At 34.8% G+C, this 23,940-nt stretch overlaps 1 protein-coding gene across 3 annotated transcripts in view; it reads left to right on the plus strand.

The window, feature by feature from the left end:
• Positions 1–23,940, plus strand: part of LOC150106811 (nucleoprotein TPR-like) — an 826,699-nt gene that overhangs the window by 425,496 nt on the left and 377,263 nt on the right. For all 3 annotated transcript variants that reach the window (XM_090393327.1, XM_090393328.1, XM_090393329.1), the window contains exons 26-27: positions 3,819–3,953; positions 19,535–19,609. In XM_090393327.1, coding sequence (XP_090249453.1) covers positions 3,819–3,953; positions 19,535–19,609 — 210 coding nt within the window. The remainder of the gene's footprint in view (positions 1–3,818; positions 3,954–19,534; positions 19,610–23,940) is intronic.

Raw genomic sequence — 23,940 nt, forward strand, 5'->3', positions numbered from 1 at the left:
TTAGAAATGCATTGCAATTTTCAGACAGAAAAAAGTGTCTGAGTATGCTTTTGTCGAAAATACACTTCGCTCAGCAACAGGGCAAACAATTATCCTTATAGGCACAAAATAGGCCTTATAGGCCAAGTTATTAGAGTTCATTTTTGACCAAAATCTTATATTTCTTGCACACATTCATGAACTGAGAGAAAAGTGTAAGATATCATTGAATATCCTGTCACTACAGAATGGTTTATAGATTGATGATACCTGCTTTGTCATTATACTTGATAACTAATAATTAAGGAATTGACAGTGTACACTAGAAATATAAATTAAATAAACTTTAATATATACTTTCCGATATTTCGGCAAACGTCACGTTGCCATCTTCTTGGGAACTTAATACAAAGACACGTGCACACAAGTACTACATGACAGCAAATGAGAACCGAAGCTAGTAAGCTAACGTTTTCCTTAAAGTCCTGATGGTGTCCCCTGGCGGGCTATATTGGTAGTTCTTGGCTACCAATATAGCCCGCCATATAACCCCCCCCCCCCCTTCCTTCACAAAAAAAGATTACTCTAAATCCATCACCATTCCCTACATCCGAGGCACCTCGGAAAAAATCAACAAAATCTTAAAAAAAAAAACATTACTTGACCACTTGTTACAGACCACATAAAAAATCAGCATCCCTTATCTGCTCCACTAAAGACCAACCACTTCCCCTAGACCTACCTGGTGTAAATTGTCCTACTTTGGCCAAACAGGCAGGACAGCAAATATCAGAATCTCAGAACACAAGGATTGCATCCGATTTCACCAGTACAGCCACTCTGGGCTTGCAGACCACGCTCTGGATACTCGCCACAGAATAAGATGGAAGAAAGCCACAGTAATACACCGCAGCAAGTTCAAATATGTAAGACTATTCATGGAATCAGCCTCAGCCCTTAGGAACATGCCAAACCTCAACAAATTTGGATGCATGAGACTGCCCCAAATTTGTCATAAGAAGAATTTGTCATAATTTGTTGAAGAACTTCAGCCCAAAGGCCAAGAACTACCAATATAGCCTGCCAGGGGGCACCATCAGGACTTTAGGAAAACGTTAGCTTCCTAGCTTCGGTTCTCATTTGCTGTTATGTAGTACTTGTATGCACGTGTCTTTGTATTAAGTTCTCAAGAAGATGGCAACGTGATGTTTGCCGAAATATCGGAAAGTATATATTAAAGTTTATTTAATTTATATTTCTAGTGTACGCTGTCAATTCATTAATTATTAGTTATCATGTTTAACCAGCGTATAAGCCTCTCTACAAGAATTGTCATTATACTGCACTTGATTATGGGGTCCCAAGTACAGGGTGTTCGGGATAAATTTGACAGTTTCGTAAGGAAAAAGAAAATCTTCTTTGTATCTATTAAATTTAATGAATTGACAAAAAAACATTACAGGCAGAGTTAATTACAATACTATCAACAAGATTTACTCAAAATAACCACCATTAGCATCGATCACAGCTTCAATTCTGCTTCGGAACCTCGAACAAGCTGATGCTACAGTCTCCCTGGGAAGGGCCGCAAAAACTGTTTTAATTTTATCCATTAACTGGGCTTTTGTATTACTGGAAGTGCGATTGGTGTCTTTTTCAACTGCGCCCCATACAAAATAATCCATGGGGTTAAGGTCTGGGGAGTTTGGAGGCCAAACATTTGGACTGGTGAAGTCGTAGAAATTTTCAGACAACCATTTTTGACTTTTCCCAGAGGTGTGGCAAGGGGCCGAATCCTGCTGCCATACATACGGCCTACCATTGGCTACCCTTGTTATCCAGGGCTTGACTACAGTTAGCAACTCCACGAACAACGCCCGAATTCCAATGCCAGGGTTCTTCAACACCTGTTCCTGCAGATTTGCGAGGAATTCTGCTGTACGAACGCAATCAGATCGTCTGCTAGGGATCTTTCTTCTTGCTACATCCTCGTAGTCACCATTGCAAGTCTCTAGTTCATGCCTGATTGTTTTTACTGTATTCAGGGAGCATTGGGCAGCAGTCGTAATATCCTTATTTTGATGGCGGGCACGAATCATCATGATACAAGTTATTCTCTTCCATGATTCAGGTGGGTTCCAGCTATCCATCCTTTCTGACATCTTGTATATGAATGAAGAAGGGTCCAAACTTTTAAATGAAGAGAAGTGTGTGTTAATACATGTAACTTACGGAAAAATATAATTAATTATAAATATGTCAAATTTATCCCGAACACCCTGTATATGCATCTGCAAGGGAGAATACTCTTGGATAGTTTTTTTGATTCTATCCATGATAAAGATTTCTGAGTACATATGCATTTTGCACTTCTCTCTATTGAGCAGAAGTAGTGGTCACTTAACTGTGCTTAAAGTGTTTGCCTAAACAGCTATGTGGACTATAATTTTTTTTGTTGTTGTTGGAAAGTCGAATATCGTGAATATCAGACTGCCATTCACCTGTTTGGTCTGCTTCTGAAAAAGATGATACAAGTTCTTAGCATTTTGAACTGAGCATGGGAGGTTTGCATTCTAGTTAATGTAGCCTCTCATTTTGCCACGTAATGAGGCTGCTTACTCTATCATCAGTATATCTGCAGCTGTTTAACGTACACAGACACGAGTACTCTAATTTCTTGCTTGCCTATACCTATAGTTCAAGATCTGTGATTCTGTTAGGTGTACTGTTCTCTTTCCTGACTTCATTTTTTCTATTCAGATTCCATTTTAATGCAGTACTATACTGTTGAACTGTGCCATCGAGATTGCACTTGTGCACATAAAATGTCTGTGTTTAGAAAGGCAAAAATTGTATTAGCAAAAGAAGTTATTCGGCCAAAAAAAGGGAAATCCAAATGAATTTTATTGCTATATAGCAAGTATGAATTATGTTAAAACATGGAAGTAAAGCCTAATTAAATGCAGATTGTAGGATAGTGTTAGATTCACTAGAAATGAGTTGTTAAATGTTCAGTTTTTAATAAGATATACATTCATGGTAGACTAGTTTGTTTTCTAGATGCTGAGGGGAGCCTAGTTAGATGTATTAAAGTTATTGCATCAGCTTTATAATTTGATGGGACATTAGCATGAGTGTTTAAGAAATGTGCACACAAGAGTTTGTGCACATTTATTCAGCACTCATGCCAAGATTTAATGAGCAGAAAAGCAGATGATGATTCCATGATACAGTTGTTGAGCTAGGACTGATGCAGTGAATTGTAAACCAATCATCTTTGGTATAATCCTTTCATATATAACTTAGTGGTTCTCACAATATTGAGGAGATTTTGAAGAGTCCACACCTGTTGGAGACAGAACTTGGTAATCATCCCTGGAAGTTAATAAGGGGATGTTTAACATGTGATCACTATGTGGAATAGCCTACTGTTGATGTTGTGAGTGCAGTAAATGTACTCGAGAGATAACTTGGGTATTTTGACATGAGTGACTAATAACTCTCCTCTAGTGAGTCCTTAGATTTCCAGGTGGAGAGAAATTAATAATTATTATAATATAATATATTTTTTTAATAAATAGTTTTAATAGCATGTGTACTTGACATATTTACAAACTTTTATGGCTTGCACATATAAATAAAATATATAGAATTTTATCCAGTGTTTGCCTCAATAATATTAGTAAAGTTAATGGTGCCAAAAAATCTTATATGTCTAATCACCTATGACTGGCACCAGCCTACCACACTTTTTTTCAACTGCTTTAGGCATAAATATTAATCTAATGTAGATAACAGAGCCTCAGAAATGAAATACTTCATTCATCCCTTTTACATAGTTTGGAGAACTACAAAAAGAAATAAGATTGCTACAAAAAGAATTGCAAGCTGCTCGTGATCGAGCTGAAGAGGCTGCAAAAGTAGCCAAAATATCTCAGGATGATTGTCATACACAAGCTAAGGAGATGAAAGAGGTGAGAAGAATATTATTTTGCTTGCACACACAAATCTTTAAAATTATAAGCATTATAATAATAGCAGTATTTTCCTAGTTCTTTTCTTCCCATTTTAAGTGTTTTTTCATCCTCTTAGGTTTAAAGGTGTTAGTAATGTTATTACTTTTTTCAATAAGAACAGTATTTTTTTTTGTCAGAGCCACTGTTATGATTATGCAATTTTGTTTATCTACAGATTTTTATAGTTTACTTCTCATTACTTTAAAAAACTTCAAAGCATATTAATTTCTAATCAGTTATAATCTGAATGCTTCCAATTTTTTTTTCTTTATATATGTCTACAATTAGGCATAACATGCAAAGATGTATCATACCTTACACTTGGATGCATTACCAATTAAAAATACATCCACAACCATTATTACAGCAAGTTCAGTACTTGCAGTCGGCTTTGGACACCTCTTCACACAGGATTAAATGGAAGTAAACCAATGTGCTATTTAAGAGTCATTATAGGTCATAAAGATGTTGCCTGCCTTGGCTATGAAGAATATTCCCAACCTGAACAAATATGGTTTCATTAATTTGCCAAAAATTTGGGAGAAGGTTATCTTAACCTGGCATTAGTAAGGTGGGGTGGGTGTCACAGACCCCAAACATATAGAAAGAAATAACTGTGACACCACCACTTTACTTTCACCGGATTAAGATCAACTCCTACATAGCTCTAAACATCCTAACTTGATCCTACAATCCTAACAAAAGATCTAAAAAAAATCCTAACTTGGTGCCCTCTAATGTAAAATATTAGAGGGCACGAAGTTAAGATTTTAGATCTTTTGTCTATTACAATTTGATTTGTGTCACTTACTCATTATCGTCTGTAAACTTTAATGTTTTGGTTTGAAATCCATCAAAATATAAGCTAGTTAATAAACATGTATTTTTTTATAAATTAGTTCATTTGGTGTTGTTAATACTGTTAAAAATAAGTTATGAATAACCTTCAACACCTAAGCTTGTCAGTTAGTTACATATTTTGTTTCATGAAACATTCCTAGTTTTACATTAGAATTTGTCTAATAAAACTTTGTCTCAAATATGTTTGTTGTCATTTCATATACTTCACATATAAAGACTCCCCCCCCCCCCCCAAAGTAGAAGAAACTACAACAGCCATTACTCTACTTCTTGTGTGCCAAGTTTTTTGGGTTATGCTCAAGTAAAATATAAATTAAAATTACAGTTTATTTTTAGGAGCATTATAAGCAAACTATACCGAAAACTAAATAAATATTTACTTTTCAAATTTTATTAAATGGCCATCTTGTTTTATCATTTATTCAACTTTTCCTTCATTTGCATGCTTGAATATTGAATCCTGCCTCTATAGCTTAGTTCGTAAAAACCACTGTTTATTAATCTTATCGCTGTGGGTTCAGTTTTCATGTGGAGCATGGGTGCTTGTAACAGTTACTCTGGTCTTCATGAGCTTGAATGACACTGTTGTACGTTTGTTTTATAGTAAATGTATTGATTTGCGATTTTTTGCAAGTATATGTGGAAGTATTTGCAAATTGGAGTTGGCCATACACTTAGTTCAGTATCAGTGGAATGTTAGGAATACAAAATATTTCATTGCATGAAGAGTATTAATTGACTTATTTTAGGAAGAAGTGGATCATGATTCAGTATTATAAATATAGTGTTTTGTTTGCATTAAAATTAAAATGGACCATGAATATTCTGTGGTATATCTGAAATAAGGTAAATAGTAGTAACATCAGTAGCTTCCAAATAACTCTTGAGAACTGTTGAAATCTGCTCAGTATAAAAAGAATATTATAATTAAAGATGTAATGAATGGACTAAAAATATCATATCACATTATTATCTTCAAGGATAATACACAGTGATATTATTGCATACTTTAGTCTGCATCACTAGGAGATTTTCCTGCCAACAACATTCTTCCAAAATAAATGGATATTCGTTTGATTGCAAAATTGTCATTTGTAACAGTCTCTTAAAGCATTATTATTAAATTTGTCAGTCCATCTCTATCTTGGTCTTCCTCTGAGTATTTTTCTTATTGATGTCATATTAGCATTCAACACCTGATTTGCTAAACTTTTTCTTTTATTTTTACGTGATCATATCAACATAAACTAGCTCTTTCACATATTCTTGAATGCTGTTCATTCCTTAATTTTCCTCCTAATTCATATGTGTTGTTAGATCAAGTTTTTATTTCTAATGCTACTCTCCTATTAATAAGTTCACATTAATTTGAATGCTGTCTTGTGTAATAGTGTAATATTTTGGCTAATTTTGCATATTATATGTGCATATAATCAGATGACATCCCTTGGAAACTAATAATAGAATATGCAAAACTAGTACCATATGTATTTTTCCATTTTCACTAAAATCTTGCCTATAATATAACTGAAATATTCTTAAATGAAGAAAAATATTTCAACAGTAGGACTTTAGCATAGTCCAGACTGTTTTCATATTATGTCCTTATATTGCTTAGTTTCATACAGAGTATATTGTATTGGTTGTTCCATTTGGTTGGTCATGAAGATTTCTTTACCAGTATAAAATACTCCTAATTCAAAAAGTGTTGAAAAGTCCCAACCAGATTCCCATAGATACAATGATGTTCTAAAAGAAATTCACTTTAGCAACCTCTCCACTACAACAAACTATTCCTGTTGTCCCCCATAGTTTTGCTATGCTGAGAGAAATAACAGAAAATCAGCTGAAAATATTCAGGAGGAAGGCAAATAGACATATTTCAGTATTAGTAGCAAATGGTGCCAGAAACCTGGAGAATAGCAAGTGGAAATTCTCATTTCAGGTATGAAGTGTTTATAAGTTAGTTACACAGTATGTTTAATTCCAAAGATCAAATTCCAGATCTTCTGAAATTCCACTTTGATGAGTACCTTATTCATGGTATGCAGAACTCAAATGCTGTCATTTATTTGTGTGATGTGTATGTTTATGTCAGTTGAGGGAGAACTCAGCTTTTTGGAGATTTAAAAGTGCTTAAAGCTTATTCCATGTTTAAATATTTATATTTTATAGGCTTTTTTGTTTCTTTAGTGATGAATAAGGATTAATCTTAATACCTTTGTTAACTTTTGATTCTTGTTGAGCAACAGTATTTGATATTAAATGTAATGTCTGGGTTGACCATCGTCCATCTCTTGTATTTTAGGAGCTTTATGTTTCTAAACTTCTGTGTTTTAGTGTGAGGCATCCATTGCCTCTCTTTCCTTTCTGTTGTATTCTTTCACTGCTGTTGTACTGAAGGTATCTCTTAGCTGATTGCATTTAAATGCTGCAATTAACAGTACAGTATGCAATTACTGCTATGTGTTGTGAACTATTGAACTTAGTAAATGGTAAACTGGTAAACTGGACTGTTGTGTACATTTGGTGGTGCATGCATGCACACACACACACACACACACACACACAGTCCATCTTTAGTTGTGTGTACTCCCTGGTTAAAATGACTCATGGTGTCAAGTAGTGCAACACGATTCTTTTCGAGTAGGTAATTTATTTAAATTTAATTTTTTTCTGTCTTCTTTGTAATTTATTAAATTTGTACCATGACACTTATTTTCATGCTGTCTTTCAGTAGCGAAAGCAAAGCTTACAGCAACATCCTTATATAATCAACTGTAGCCATGATGAAAGAGGTATTGGGATCACTTAAGGGTTAAAGATAACTGGGATGATATCTCCACTTAGCCTGTAAGGAATATACAGAATCAACCAACCAGGGCATATGACCTAATGTCTAAGCCTCACTTTCATGTGGTGCATCCCCCTTTAGTAAACACACATGGGATATGAAGAAATCATCTGGCCATTTGGATTGAGATGAACACATTTGTTATTGTATTGTAAACTAAGAACAAAACGATGGTGCAACATGAAAATATTTCTGAAATAGATCTGAAATCATGTTGCTTAGTAATAAGGCTTAATTTTTAATCAGTAAACCAGGATAAGCAGTGAAAAGTCAAGTACGTACCGGCACAATCTCACTCAAATCTTGAAAAAGTAGATAGGTAGGTACCATCACCAAAAGAAATATCAACAGAAAAGAAGTTTGACTATTAGATGAACTGCAGAAGATGAGATTCTGCTGAATAATCAATATATGTAATGATTAGACAATAGTTAAAATGAATAGTGGTATAGCATTCAACAATAAATGTGAAAATGACTTCTTGAGTGGTAGGCCATTTCAAGTAAATTGATATGAACAAATTTCAGAATGGGGAATTGGGATGAAAGTTACTTGTTTCCACAGTCCCACACTTATGCTAGGGAAGAAGTCATGGAATTTTTTGAGTAATTAGGAAAGTCACCCGACATATTGAAAAAGATAAAGCTGGTCCTTGTTGGAGATCTCAAGAGTAGTATTGGAAATGGATATACATAGTGATGTTGTGAGAAAAGTGCAAAGTTAATAGTAAATACTTACTAGATCTCTATTCCAGACTTGGACTGTTCATTACTATCATCATGTTTCATTGTAAAGATATTCACATAGAGAAAAGACAGGAAATAAAGAAGTCAGTATTGACAATGTTATTGTCAATTATCAAGGTCAAGCAACTTTTGCAGGTAAACTGAAATATGCAAATATTATGCAAGAAAAAATGAAAGATCATACCTATAGATCACTAGATGACTATGAAGTAAACATTGATTCATCCTGGGAAGGAGGATGAATCAATGTGTTGAAGTTGTTTCCAGGGTGTGTGGGGGATAGTGGAATCAAGAAATTAAAGCTGCAGTTATAGAAAGGAGGAAAGCATACCAAAGGTGCCTAGGAAGTAAGTCAGTAAATTCCTTGAGGGAGTGCAGAATAGTTGTAGCTAAACGAAACTTAAGAGAAGATTTCAATAAGAATACAAACGATAAGTATCACAACAGTAGTAAAATGTTCTGAAGGCTGTAAAAAACTTAGAAGTTGAGGCAAGAGTTTTGAATAAGGAACTGGAGATTAAAAAACATAATAACAGCTAAACGTTGTTAAACTAAGCAACCAGTGATGGAACGACGGTAGAAAATATTCATTACAAATACAATACGGAGTATATGAGATAGATAATCCTGCCATATAAAATTCATAACAATGCTTCATGGTATTAAACAACACCAAGAGAAGAAAAAGTTTAATTATTTTATTGAATTTACTAATATTTTGCTGGTTTTCTACCCAGCATCTTCAGAGCTGAAATTACAGCTGTTACAAGCACATTGCACTCAACTAAATGTTTTTGAAACAATTCTGTAACTGAACTGTAATTGAAAAGGAACAAATGTCCTTACTCACTGCCCTCTTTGGGCCAGATAACCTTTAGGCATGGTCAGATTTTTCAGAATTATTGTTGTTGATACAAGATTGGAGCTCTTATAGTCATTTTTGGAACAGACATCCTGTTTGTCTAAAATGCAAGCAGAGGCTTTCACATTAAACTTGGTGAACACCAGGGAGGAAGAAAAGGGATGTTTATTTTTTATGGATGGTAACCAGAAATAGATTTTGTTGACAGGAAAGAATGTGACTAAACTGTATATCTTTTCAGGATCTTTGCAATTGCCTCAAAGATACCATACCCACGATGTGTGGGATAGGGACATGCTCTACAGGATTATGTTGTAATCGATTTCACGATATGATATGAACACAGATGGATAAGAAAATAACTATTTATTAATTTAGAAGCTAATATTTCGCTGGTATTATATCCAGCATCTTCAGAGCACACAACGCAAAGTTTGTTACAAAAGCAAGACAACCGCAATCCAGTGTAACAGTGGGGCTAGTATAAGTAATTGCAGCGTGCAACACAAGACTAAAGTCCTAATATGGTGCCATCTAGGTTAAAAAATAAAAATAAAAAAAAAAAGTTCAAAGTTTTGAAATAGTAGTCCAAATGATAGTCTTAGAAAGTTTAAAAAATAAAATTAAAAAAAAATAAATAAAATAAAAGTAATAAATATTAATTTGGTCTTATGATGACTGTCTCCCAAATCTTTGGTAGATTTATACAGCCATACTTGTTAAAGTTTGGAACATGTTTTAAGGCTTCTGTTGATTCCAGGAACAACCTCTCTGACTTGTAGAAGCTTCTGTGCATTACTTTTGTTACTTTCCAATTGATCCTGTGTACAGGGGGTATCCAAAGCATGGTCTGCCAGACCCGACTTGCCATAGTGAAAGTGTTGGACATATTTTTTGTGTTCACTGAGGTGGATATCCACAGTTCTTCCTGTCTGTCCGTAGTAGGCTTGATGGCAAGAACAGGGCACTTCATAGACTCCTGGATGTGATAAAGGAGTGCATTTGTCCTTAGGTGAACGGATGAGAGTTGCTAATTTTACATAAGGTTTGAATACTGTGAGTAGTTGGTGTTTGTTAAGTACCCTAGATATTTTTTCAGATGTGCCTTTAATGTATGGGATGGTGATAGTTTTGTTGTAGTCTTCTGGGCAGCATTTAGTATGTTATCTATCTGACGAACATGTATGTTACATGTCTGATGAACACATAAGCCTATCCACGCGTATAAATATTCTACAGGATTAATTGCGCTTAGGGATAGGCTTTTAAGTAGAATGCATTTATACTTCTTCCACATGAAAGCATTCTATAGTATGATGCATTGGGTGATGCTCGGCTCTTGTTGAAGAGCCTTGAAATTGGAGTAGATAATGTGCTCTATTGAGCAAAGATTTGAAGATGCCTATTTATTTATTTATTATTATTATTATTTTTTATTTTTTATTTTTTTTGAGATGGATGATGGGTTGAATCTTGTATGCAGCAGTTTGTGAAGGTAGGTTTACAGTGAGCAGATGTTGTAATTATTCCAGGTGGCATTTCATAAAGGAGGATGACCAGGAATGCTAATTTTGCATCCTCTTCTTTTTTTCTTTTTCAATGGTGGTCTATGTGTAGACGTAGGATGTAGTTTTTTTTGAGAATGTTGATAGAGATGCTTCTGAGTCTGTCGAGATGGGGAACACATCACTCATGTAACTTACTCAGAAGAAAGGTTGAGTCGTATTGAAGAGAATAAAGAGTTTTCAAGATGTTCTACATAGAAATTGGCAAGTGCAGGTGACAAAGGGCTTTCTATAGTGGTTCATTTGATTCTGTTTCTAGAGTTGATTTTTGCAGATAAAGTAGCCAAAGTGTATGACAAAGTTGAACAGTTCGACTGTATTTAGAGAGTGTTGGCCTGAGGTACACAGGTAAATAATGACTGGATGTCCATTGGTTGAATTTTGTTTACTAGAATGTTTACCATGATTACTACAGTCTTGAGATTTTTATTTTTGTTAGGAATTCTGATGAATTTTTCTTAGAGGCTCATGTATGGGTGCCTGAAAGGTGAGCTAGAAATTTGGATAGGTAGAAGTATATCTGAAGTCTACTATGGGTTTAAGTGGAGACTTCTTTTTCATGGATATTGGTAGACCATAGAAATGTGGGGTTTTCCCAAAATGGGTCTTAAATTTTTTATTGGTTTCTTTATTGCAGCTAATCACTTCATTAAGCACAGAATTCAGTTTGTTGATTTGACTGTTGTTAGTGTTCTGAGTAATCTCTTGGCATTTTTTTTCCACTGTTATACTTCCTAGTGTTCATGATTACTATAGCATTTGTAATTGGGAGCTAGTTGTTATGCCTCAGAGGTCTTAGGGTCTTGATTTCTGGTGGAGACAAATTTGGGAATGGGGTTGGCTCTGAGTAGTGCTGCTGTGAGACTTCTATTCCGAGTTTATTAGAATCATCATAACTTGATGTTATGCAGGAAATCCAGGTATGGCATTTTTTTTTAATGACTATAGCAAACTCGTGTCCTTTGGTGAGTGGAAGTCTGTTTGTTACCTGTGTTATTACCTGATCAACCTTGTCTGGTTTTTGCTTTTGAACAAGTGTCCGAAACTTGTGGTCTAGGATGCATCTAATTTTATTGTGAAAACATTGGAGAGACTATCCAAATGTTTAAAACCACAGGTCCATATTTGCAAATGTTAAGATCAAGGACGTTTTTCGAAAATAAAATCATGCCATGTAATTCAGTCATTTTATTTATCTAATTTTTATTATATTATTTGTCATTCAAAGTTGATTTTAATTGTAATATCATTTAATTTTGTAACCACTTATATGGTGGCACTCTGGCATGTGGCTCAATTCTGTAAATAGGATTAACGTTGTTTGTTCTATCTTCATCTTGTGATTATGCCAGTCCACTGATAATGACCCATTAGTTTCCGGTCATATTATTTGCAAAAAATAATTATTCTTTCTTCTTGTGATATGTGTCTCATAATCATTACTATGTCAAGTGCAGTTAAAAACTCATTTAATCCATACTAAAGTGTATAAATCGGCATTTAGAATTGAAAGAGGAGTACAGGAAGATGCTTTGATATCAAATCAGATATATAATAATGTGTACTATCTACTCTTATTCATCATCTGTATGTGAAAGAAAGTAATATCAAAATTAGCGATATTCTACTTAATGTTTCTAGAAAGGCTTATACGTTGGCTGTACATGATTATTAAATTACTTAAAGATTTCACAACATGAACTGGAATATAAATTAAAATAAACTTCAATATATATACTTCCTATATTTCGGCAACGTCACGTTGCTATCTTCATGGGAACTTAAGATTAAGACACATGAATGTAGGCACTAAAACAGCAAATGAGGTCGAAGAGAGGAAACTACTGTTTTTCCTAAAGTCCTGATGGTGCCCCCTAGCAGGCTATATTAGGTATTCTTGGCAGTTTGACTGATGTTCTCATGATGTACGTCTCCCAAAAATGCAGTCTCATGCATCCAAATTTGTTGAGGTTTGGCAAGTTTTTTATGGCTGAGGCTGATTCTATGAATAGTCTTTCAAATTCCTTAAGTAATTTAATAATCAACTTAATGTCTTACTTTATGCAGTTGATGTTATACTCCAAAATAAATCAAGTGGAAATACTCTGGATTCTGTAACTAGACTGAATAATTTCTGTATCTAATTTAAAAATCAGCAGTAAAGAGACAAAAGATATGAAAATAGGCATGAGCACAGAAAATCACCTGCATTCTCATTTAGAACAGACAAGTAAAATATTTTGCCTGTCAGCATAATATAGTGAATTAAATATGGAATTAGACAATGGAATGTGCAACATATTATAATAGGATTCCATTTGCTTTTAATTTTTCAGGAAATGACAATGTATACTAGAATATTAATTATAAAAAAACTTAATAGCTTCCTATACTTTGGCAGTGTTACATTGCTGTCATCAGGGATCACAAAAAACAATATGTGCATGCAACTACTAACAGTGAACATATAATGCTGAATAAAGTCAACAGAAGCTTGACTTTATTCAGTATTAATAAAAAATAAAGTCCTAAATTAGGTTGTCTTAGCCATTGGCTGAAGTTCTTAAAATGTATGATTCGCAGCTAACGGACAAGACAACTCTCATGCACCCAAATTTGTTGAGGTTTGGAAATTTTTTTTAAAGCTGAGGCAGGTTCAATGAATAGTCTTTCATACTTGTATTTGTATTTGTTGAGTGTAATACAGTGGCCTTCTTCCAGCATATCCTGTTGTGGGTATCCACAAGATGGTCAGCAAGTCCTGCAGCTGTATAGGTGGAACCAGATGTAGTCCCTGTGTTTGGATATCCTGATATTGGTTGTCCTTCCTGTTTGGCCATAGTAGTTTACAACTGCAGTGGACCTGGTCAGTCTAGGGAATGTGACTGGTTTTTGTGGAGTGGATAAGAGATGTCAATTTCTTATGTGATCTGTAACTAGTTGTAGTGTTGTATTTCCTTACGATTTTTGTTAATTTTTTGGATGTGCCCTATATATGGAATGGTGGTGGATTTTGAGTAATCTCTGCTTTGAAGGGGAGGGGAGGGATTACCATTACATAGTTTATATTATTTTTTGGGCAGGGGGAGATTGTAGCCATTGGCTAAGAAAGTGTTAAGGATATAGTCAATCTCAGTAGTTAGGGTTCTGTGATCCAAACAGATTAATTTTGCCATGTTGTATAGGGTTTTTAATAATCCCATATTGTTGGACAGGGGAGGGGTGTGACTGCTCGTGAATGTATCGCCCTGTATGTGTAGGATTTCTGTAAATGGAGAATGCCAGGGATCCTTCAGGCTGGCGTGTAATCACTGTATCTATGAATAGGAGACTGTTATTATTTTCCTTTTTCCAAGGTAAAGTTGATTGTTTAGGTGGGTTAAGAAATTGTGGAGTGTAGCCAGACAGTAGTTCTTGTGGAGCAAAATTTAAATCTTTTTTTTTTTTTTTTCAGAGGTCTCCATAAAGAAGTTGGCCAGGGATGGAGAACCCATGGCAGTTCCCTCGTTCTATTTGTAGAATTTTCCTTACCAAATGAAATAGTCCGCGTTCATGGTGGAGTGAAATATGGCTTGGATAAGGTGTTTCTTTGAGTGGAACATTGGAAGAATAGTAAAAGTGTGCTGAGTTTTTTTATGTGTGAAGGTCTGTTGCCAGTATATTGTATGAGGACTTAAGCTAAATGTTTGGCTAAATTATATGTTGGTGAATCAGTGCCATCCACAGTGGGACATTATAGTGCATTCTGTTAATGGATTTTCAGTAGTCCATATATCTTGGGGGGGGGGGGGTAGAGTTATAAGGTTTTAATCTGTTTGTAACTTCCACAGCCAAGAGGTGACCATTTTACCTATTTAATGTTCTGATTTGCATGCTGGTGGGAACATAGTCTACAGGGTGGTAGGTAGAACGATCTAGTAGTAGTAAAAAGGCAAGCTTACCTGAGTAGTCTGATTGGTTTAAAACCACAGTGGCATTTCTCTTATCCGCTTTGGTAAATATTATTCTGTTGTTGCTTTTTATCGCTTGCATAGCCTCAAATTCTTTTTTTTTTAATATTTTTTTATGTTACTTTTTGGTGGTTTAGCTTTTGTGAGAACGCTGGCTACATCCAATCTGATATTGTTGGGAATACGGTTGGAAAGGCAGAAGATACCTCATTCAACTTGTATCATTATTGCCAACTTCTAACACTGTACGTTCTGAATCTGTCCTACCTTAGAATAATAGCCTGCCATTTAGAGTAGTGCATGAAAAGCTTCAATGCCGCTTGTTGGTGTCTGTTCATTGCCCTATCTTGAAACCTCCTAACCAACTTCTCGGCCTTCCTTCATTCTGTGTGTCTCTATTTTTTTCAAATAGTCTTCCTCAAGGCAATTTTCCTCATGGTTTGTGATCTTTGAAAAACGTATAACAACTGATATCTTTTGTGCTTCTTAACCTTACCCCGATAGGGCACAGGTAGGTTAGACTTACAACCTTTGATGTTTTGATCTAATTTAAGAAATGGGTGGGGAGGTCGCAGAATGGCCCTTTCTAGCCACCCCACTATTACATAACTTCCAGGAATGATTCCTTGTTTTTTCCCCACTTGTCGTGTATTGGAAAATTTCATTTGTATCAATATTATGTAATCCTTTTAGTAACTTATTAGTTTTTATCATGTCCCCTCTCTCTCTCTCTTCTGCATTTCAGTTGGACTCTATAGGCCACACACCTTCAATGTATCCTTACAGGGAGCATTTGACAGACCTCTTGCCACACTAGGCAACTTGGCCACTCATCTCTGGATTCTCTCCACCACCACCTCCTGATTCCATAGAAATCCAGGTGACCAAATTAGTACCCATTAGTCAAGATGCAATCAAATTTTAGCCTTGTAAAGAGACTCAACATCTCTAGGTAATCATTTGAGCTGTTTTCCCAACTTTTGCAGTAAATCCTCTGAATTTGAATTCTTTGTCTGCCATCATCCTCAAATCACCAGCGTCATCAATTTTCTACAATCCAGTACCCTCAATGCGATATAAAATATGTAATTTTGTCATCCCGGAATGCATATCCTTACATTTTGCAACATTAAACTGACAACCATTATTGCTGTCCTCAGTTTTGCATCATAAGCAAACAGGTGATCTTTATCATTCAGTTACCAGTTGTTTAATGGAATCATGTGGTAGACATAATATTATTTTAAATAATGGTTTCATATAAAGGAAACTAGACTATTAAATACTCCTATATATTTGCCTTAATGTAACATGATCATCATTCAGGGTTAAAGCAGATAAATTAGCTACAAAGTTTAAAATATGAACACAATTATGAGTCACGCTGTATGTGTCTTGGTTGCATTTGAGCAAGTAGGAGGAAAACTGTTAGTTACAAGGAAAGTTATCTGTTAAGTAAACTGTTAGTTACAGGGAAAGTTAAGTATAGTTAAGTAATGTTTTTTTAATTATAAACAATTAATGGCAGTTACTTCCCAAATCTTAGAGCTAGACATACAGTTTGCTTGATGAAGACCTTTTTTATTATTTTTATTTTCAATTATATAACTATACCACTTTTCCTTGGAACTTTAATGGTGTTTCTTCCTACTCACTCAGCTACAACTAAGACACATGGAAGTATAGTGTACACATGCTATATGACTCATTCTTGTGTTCATATTTTAAATATTGTAATCAGTTCTTCTGTCTTCTCCCTGAATGATGCTCATATCACATTGAGTGAAATACATTGGAGTATTTAGTAAATTCTAGTTTCCATTATGTGCATTAAACTATTATCATCTTTATATTCTTAATATACAAATGAAAGAGTAGCGGCCCTAGTATACAGCTCCCCTCCCTGAGACATTCCACTAGTCACCTTTGTTCACCTTGATTCCACTCCACCATATACTACTCTCCAGCATCTGATAACCCCCATCCCATCTATGTCACAAATTAATCTGTTCACTAACATATCTGTTCACATTTGCTCCCACTTAGGTAATAGTATAGTCTTCTATGTGGCATTCTGTTAAATCTCTTTGCAGAGTCCAGCAATACTTACTCAGTGAAGTTATATCAGAAGAAGTGGAGCAAACAAGAGATCTTAGGCTGATGTGTAGATATTAATTTGAAGACTGATTCTACATTTTATTGCACCACATACTACTCTCCAGTGTTTGTCTGTCAGTCCCTCCCCCTCGCTATTCATGCCCCCAGCTTTAAATCCATTCTCATTTGCTTCAAATTGTCTTCCATATATATATATATATATATATATATATATATTTAACTCTGCAAATGTTCTTTCAGAGTTACCAGGCATAGTTCTGGCTTCTGTTGACTGCTGTGGTGTTTGGATGTCATTCCCTTCAAATCCCTTGCTTGCATTAGTTTAATAGGACTTGGTTTCTTGAAAATTACAGACAAAGTAAATGCTTTGAGGATAGTTTGTTATTTAGTTAGCCTGCGCTCTCCAATCAGTTTGGTGAGAATAAAAATCCAAGAAGGGGGAAAAAAAAACATCTATGCATCCATATGAGTCCAGTTACTTCAGCTTCAGTTGAAAAGCCTTTATACAAATTCCTTGGAGTCTTGATAAGATTTGTCCTCATAAAAGCACTACCAGCTGTCTTATTTTATTAGTACCAACACAGATAAGACTATGAAGCCAACATCTGTTAACTGATTTTGTTCTACCGTCCAGATTTATTTTCAGGAGGAAAACTACATTTATTTTCATATGACCCACTTAGTCACCTTCGACGACTCTAAGCTTTTATAAAAGTTCTCCATATTCTTGATACACAGAATTCAAACCCGTTTCTTTCCAATCTATGAACACCATTACTGATTGAACCACGAAAGGGAATTGTTCCTTTGGGTAGAATTAATAGATTACAAAGTTAATGACAAATACAATGAAATAGATACAGTGTAGTATAAGGGCAACTGTCCAGAACATCAGTGTCACACATAGCAGTGATGATTCCATTCACAAGAAGGAGATTCACATGAGTGAATTTATTATTATTTTTATTTTATTTATTTATTTTTTGCATTGTATGAGAAAAAGGATAAATGTTTATTTTATATCACATATGGTTCTTTTAGTTAAAGAAACCATCCAGCAAATGTTTCCTTTTGGTAACACCGCTGATTTCTTATTTTATTCATTTTAGAGCTAGAATCAAGATCTAGAAGCCCTCCTCATGGAAGTACACACTGTGTACTACAACTCATTGTCTTCCTTACTTACGGCTCCTTTACTCACTACCACTAGTGTATATATGGTCTGTAAATTGTGTGTGTTCTCATGGCTCATTTGCCTATATGCTGGGTGAAAAGCCCGTTTCCATGAGGGGGGGGGGCCCTGCTATCTCTGTATAAGATTGGCTAACTCACCTTTAATGGAAAAAGCCCATCTAAGGATTCATCTCATCACGATGAAAATTGAACTCATTTTCTTTTCATTCAAAGGGGTCAATGTACTGTCATTCTTCCAAATGTGCTACAGATGCTCTTATTGTAAGATTAATGGAGAGAATTGTCATAAATATAACATTACTTGAAAACATAAACTATGGATTTATATGCAAACTGCTCTTCACAACTTGCTATATGCCAGATGTGTGTGTGTGTGTGCGCAAGAGAGAGAGAGAGAGAGATGGGGCGGCGGGGGGAGAAGAAGAACTTTCAGTTTTTCACCTTGATTTGGTTGCAGAGATCTCTTTTCAAATTTTATTAAGGATTTGGGCATTTTTGAGCCTTTGTAACTGATAATGAGTTAGTTGGACTTATATGGAAATGGTACTAATTTTTATTCCAGATACTTATGCAAATATAAGCAGATTGCTAGTAGATACTTGCAGCTGACAAACATAATAAGACCAGACCACATCATAACCTTACTCAGAATTAATTGTTGTTTACAATTAATTTTAACACAATAATTTTTTAATGGAGTTTTTAAATAGCAGGTTCTTTGCAATTTCATTTCTTATAATTTCTGCATCAAACACACTATAGGCATATTACTTCATTTAACTCGTGGGTATTTATTATATGATCAGAAACCACAATTGCTATACTAATAACTTTTTATTTGTTTCTGCTGTATGGTATCTAATTATTTAATAGTACCAAGTTAGCTTTAGTGGTTTTTGTATTTATCACCTGTCATGACTTTTTGAAGCAACCTGTATATACAATACAACTTTAGGAGAGACTTCCTTATTTCTGAAATTTGTGGTTACCTTTAAGTCAATCATTGAAGAATGCTTTCATCAGTACAACATTCACTGGATAGGTGTATTTAATGGTAACCAGCCTCATTGCACTTTGTACATGAATAATAGTTTGATAACAGTAGTATGTAAAAAGTTTTATGTGTGTTGTATTTATCATTGCATCATTTCTGTTCATACCACTGAATTTAATCCTGAACTGTAGAAAATGTCATATATGAACATTTTTATCTTGTGTAACTAATAATAATTTTAACAGAAAGAGAGTGACATTCAAAAATTAATGCCATTTCCCCATCTTATTCCCTTTATATTTCATAAACTCTTCTAGACTACAAATAAATATTTTATCAGAATTTTGGGATTTATGTTAGTATTGAAGTGAATTTTTTTTTTCTTTTTTGAATAGGCACAAGAAAAATATGAGAGAGAATTAATGCTTCATGCTGCTGATGTTCAACAGTTGACAAGTGTTAAAGAACAGGTATAATTATAAAGTGGCAGTTTGATTTTGCTTAATCTTTATTATAAACATAGATATTTAGTTGCATAATCACGTGGAAAGGCTTATGTGTTCATCACACATGTTGATTGGATTTTAATGGTATAGATGCGAACACAGATTGATAAGAAAACTATTTATTAACTTAAATGCTAATATTTCACTGGTATTATATCCAGCATCTTCAGAGCATACAAACAAAGTTTGTTACAGTAGCGAGACAAAATCTAGAAAAATGCATGCACTTCTCCAAGACCAGTCAACATATCAAATTATAGATCGAGATCCCACCAACTCACAAAAGAGTAAGGTGTGCAAGTTATTGAACAAAGTCACTTCCTGGCCAAAAGAAACATCAACAAACTCAAATCCCTCCATGTTAAAACACCCAGGCTATATGGAGCTCCAAAAATTCACAAACAAGGTACACCTTTACGCCCTATTGTAGATAGTATAAACAGTCCCACATATAAACTTGCTAAACATTTAGTCAAACTACTAGCCACTTGCACAAACAATTCTCCCCTCTTTTCTTAAAAACTCTACCCACCTAAAAAGTATTTTAGAAAACCATCCCCTTAAAATGCTCAGACCTAATGATACCACCTCATTATTCACGAATGTATCATTAACTGAAACTCTTACCGTACTAAATTCACAATTTCTCCCTGATATATTTCAGCTATTTAAATTCACATTACAGGCAGGTTATTTTACATGGAAATAGAAAATATACAAACAGTTAGATGGGACAGCTATGGGATCCCCCTCCCAGCCAACTTTTACATAGAACATTTAGAAAAGCTAGCTATCGACACACCCACTCTCAAACCTAGTCTCTGACTATGCTTTGTTGATGATGTGTTTGCTTTTTGGCCACATGGCCCAGACACATTGAATACATTTTTAGTGCATCTTTTCAATGGAACTAGAAGCCAATGACTGTCTACCCTTCATGGACACACTTATCACACTTCTTCAAGAAGGTTCCTTATCATTCTCAGTCTATAGAAAACCCACACACACACAGGGAGATATTTTACACAAACAACCACACCATCACCCTTCTCAACAATACGGTATCTTAAAAACACTAACCCATAGAGCTAGAGCAATTTGTTCCAATGACATTGTGCTCACTGATGAACTTTCTCACCTGCGTCACACCTTCCTGACCAATGGCTATAATCCCCATAAGATAAAATACTAAATGCTCCCCAAACCCCCCCCCCCCCCCACTATCTACCACAGAAGACTACAACAAAACTATCACCATCCCATACATTAAAGGCACATCTGAATAGACATGTAAGGTGCTTAACAAACACCAACTATGCACTGTATTTAATCATTATGTGAAATGGCAACTCTCATCCGTTCACCTAAGCACAGATTCTCTCCTTTATCGCATGCAGGAGTCTATGAAGTGTCCTGTTCATGTCATCGAGCCTACTGTGAACATCCGCCTCGGTGAACACAAAAAATATATCCTGCACCTTCACTATTTCAAGTCGGGTCTGGCAGACCACGCTTTGGATACCTCTGCACACAGGATCATTTGGAAAAAAAACAAAAGTACTGCACAGAAGCTTTTACAAGTCAGAGAGGTTGTTCCTGGAATCAGCAGAAGCCTTGAAACATACTCCAAACCTCAACAAGTATGGCTGTATAAATCTACCAAAGAATTGGGAGACAGTCATCCTAAGACCAAATTAATTATTTTATTTTTTAACTTAGAGATGGCACCTAATTAGGACTTTGAAGTTTCTAATTTGTCCAAACAGCTGAGCTAGTTGCTTAGGAACACTGTATTTGAATACAGTTACGACCATGAGTGAGAGAGAAATAGATAGAAGAGGTCTAGATCACTAAAGAACAAACAGATGAGGACCATCAAGGGCGGATGCGGAAAGAGGAAGCCCACCCACCCTCCCTGCCATACAGGAGGCAATTTGCATAGTAATCTTTTTTATTTCTTTTTTCCTTCCTTACATAGGTTATCTCACGAATGAATCTTATTAAGGAACGGGTAGCCTATTTTAATACAATTCTTATCCCAAACATTACATTACACAAAGACCCAGAGGAAAACCAAGATATAGGTGGCTTGATACAGTAAAAAGTGCCTTAGAAGAGTCTTGACAGGTAACAGATTGATTTGGAGGAAAATTGTAGATAACAAGTTAGTGATGGTATAAGCTTTTCATGCAGTACTATCATATCCTGTACACCTCTTGAGGGTACATATCAGGAAGTTGATGATGATTATCTTGTCTTTTTTATTGCCGAAATTCATACCAAATTTATTACAATTGTTATTTGATTTAATCAGAAAATTCCAGAGATTTGTACTGGATTTATTTAGAAGCGTAACATCACTGCATAAAATAAAGAGCTAAGATCAGCATCTCCAATTTTGAAGTTTAATACCACTTTGCTTCATAATTTGATCCATGTACATAATGAATAATAGGTGGAGATAATGTGCATCCTTGTCTCACTCGTGATTTTGAACAGCTTTCTTTTTTGCATCTTGTCATATGCCTTTTCCCGATCTACAAAACTTTAATACAGAACCTTGTTATATATTTCTATGATTTGTAAACTTTATATTAAAGTGATAATCTGATCCTGACAACCTCTGTTTGGCTTGAATCCAGCATGTTCTTCACTTAGCTTTCCTTTCTCAATTTTATTAGCTGTTTCTCAAGTGTCTACTTGCATAAATCTTACCAGAAACACCCAGTAAAATCTTTTTAATTCTCAAATTCAGTTTTCTTTCCCTTTTTATAGGTGAGTAATATTAGAACTTGTCTCGAATCATGCACAATTCATTCCTCTGACCAGGCCTTCTGAATTGTGCAGTGTAGCCACAGCTAAACTTTTACACCACCATATTTGAGAATTTCTGTTCAAATATCACTTACTCCAGATGCTTTCCACATTTTAGATTTTTTTATAGCTTTTTCTACTTCAAATATTGATATGTATTTCAGATTTTTTGTTTGTTGTAATATTGTAGAACATTGCTATATTAAATATAACATATATAACATAAACATCTCCCTCTGCATAGCAATTTCTTATTAGGGTGGATATGGCGATAATGTCCCACATATTTTTAATGTCTTAGCATTGAATAAAGCTGAATGAGGTATGAATCATGATTTAAATGCATTGGTAGGATTGGATGTAATTTCAGCATGGGTGTTGAAGTATATCAGAGAATTAGTTCTGCTGAACTCTTTGTTTAACTTAGTCAGACTCAAGCATCAGTAATGATGAGTGAAAGGAGGGTAAGGTAATTTTGTTATACAAGAATAGAGCTGAATACTGAAGTAACAAAATAAATGAATATCTCTTGATAACAAATCCATCTAATCCTCTCTAATGTTAAAGGACCACATGGCTTTGTAAAAGTCAGCCCTTGCCATGGTAACCTTTTATAATAGTGACAGAGAAAATGGATTTATCACAGTACTTCTGGATTTCATAGAAAGTAATTTCACTTGGATAAAGTGAAATTACTTGATGACTTCACATCAGTTGCCTTAGTATCCCAGGATGTAAAGCACACATTCTTTACGATGTGTATAATGTTATGCTATATGGATGGAGCTGCTACCCAGACCAATATTGCCTTCACATTCTATAAAATAAGACACCACTATGTCTTATGTGTCATGAGAGAGTAGCAAAGTGATCAGAGTTTAGGAAAATGGTTATGGAATCTGCTTCAAATGATTGTGCACTACGTTTGTAAAATGAAGATGGAGAATAGAATGTCATCAAAAGGCGATGGATAGGATTTAAGGTCTGTTCAGTCACTGTTCTTGGAGACCCCTGGGATATCTTGGTTCAGAAATAAATTATCTCTTGAACACCTTTGAATACACATTATATTTATTCCGAAATAAGAGAAAGAAAGAATATTTTAAAATTTTAACTGTAAGAAGATCCAATTATCTTATAAATACTAAAGCATCTAATAAACCTACTAATATCAGAAATTACTTGAATATCTTCTATATCATGCTTGCTGTGATTTGTGTTTGTACACAAACACACAATAAACAGTCATGTTCACACAATTTAACTGATGCATTAAACCAAAAAATTATTACACACAAATATATTTGCCTTTGGCTTAGCAATATCGTCATCCACTTAAATATCATGCTCTCCATCCAACCCAAAAATTGTTTTTCTTCCCCATAAGTGTGTGTGCGTGTGTAAAAGTTCACAGATTTCATAACATATAAAGCTGTGCACCATATCTTCGGACATTCCATTTGCAAAATTATTGTTACCAC

This window comes from Typopeltis vanoorti, chromosome 5 (genome assembly GCF_054136105.1).
Source record: "Typopeltis vanoorti isolate ZY-2024b chromosome 5, IOZ_Tvanoo_1.0, whole genome shotgun sequence".
Lineage (NCBI taxonomy): Eukaryota > Metazoa > Arthropoda > Arachnida > Uropygi > Thelyphonidae > Typopeltis > Typopeltis vanoorti.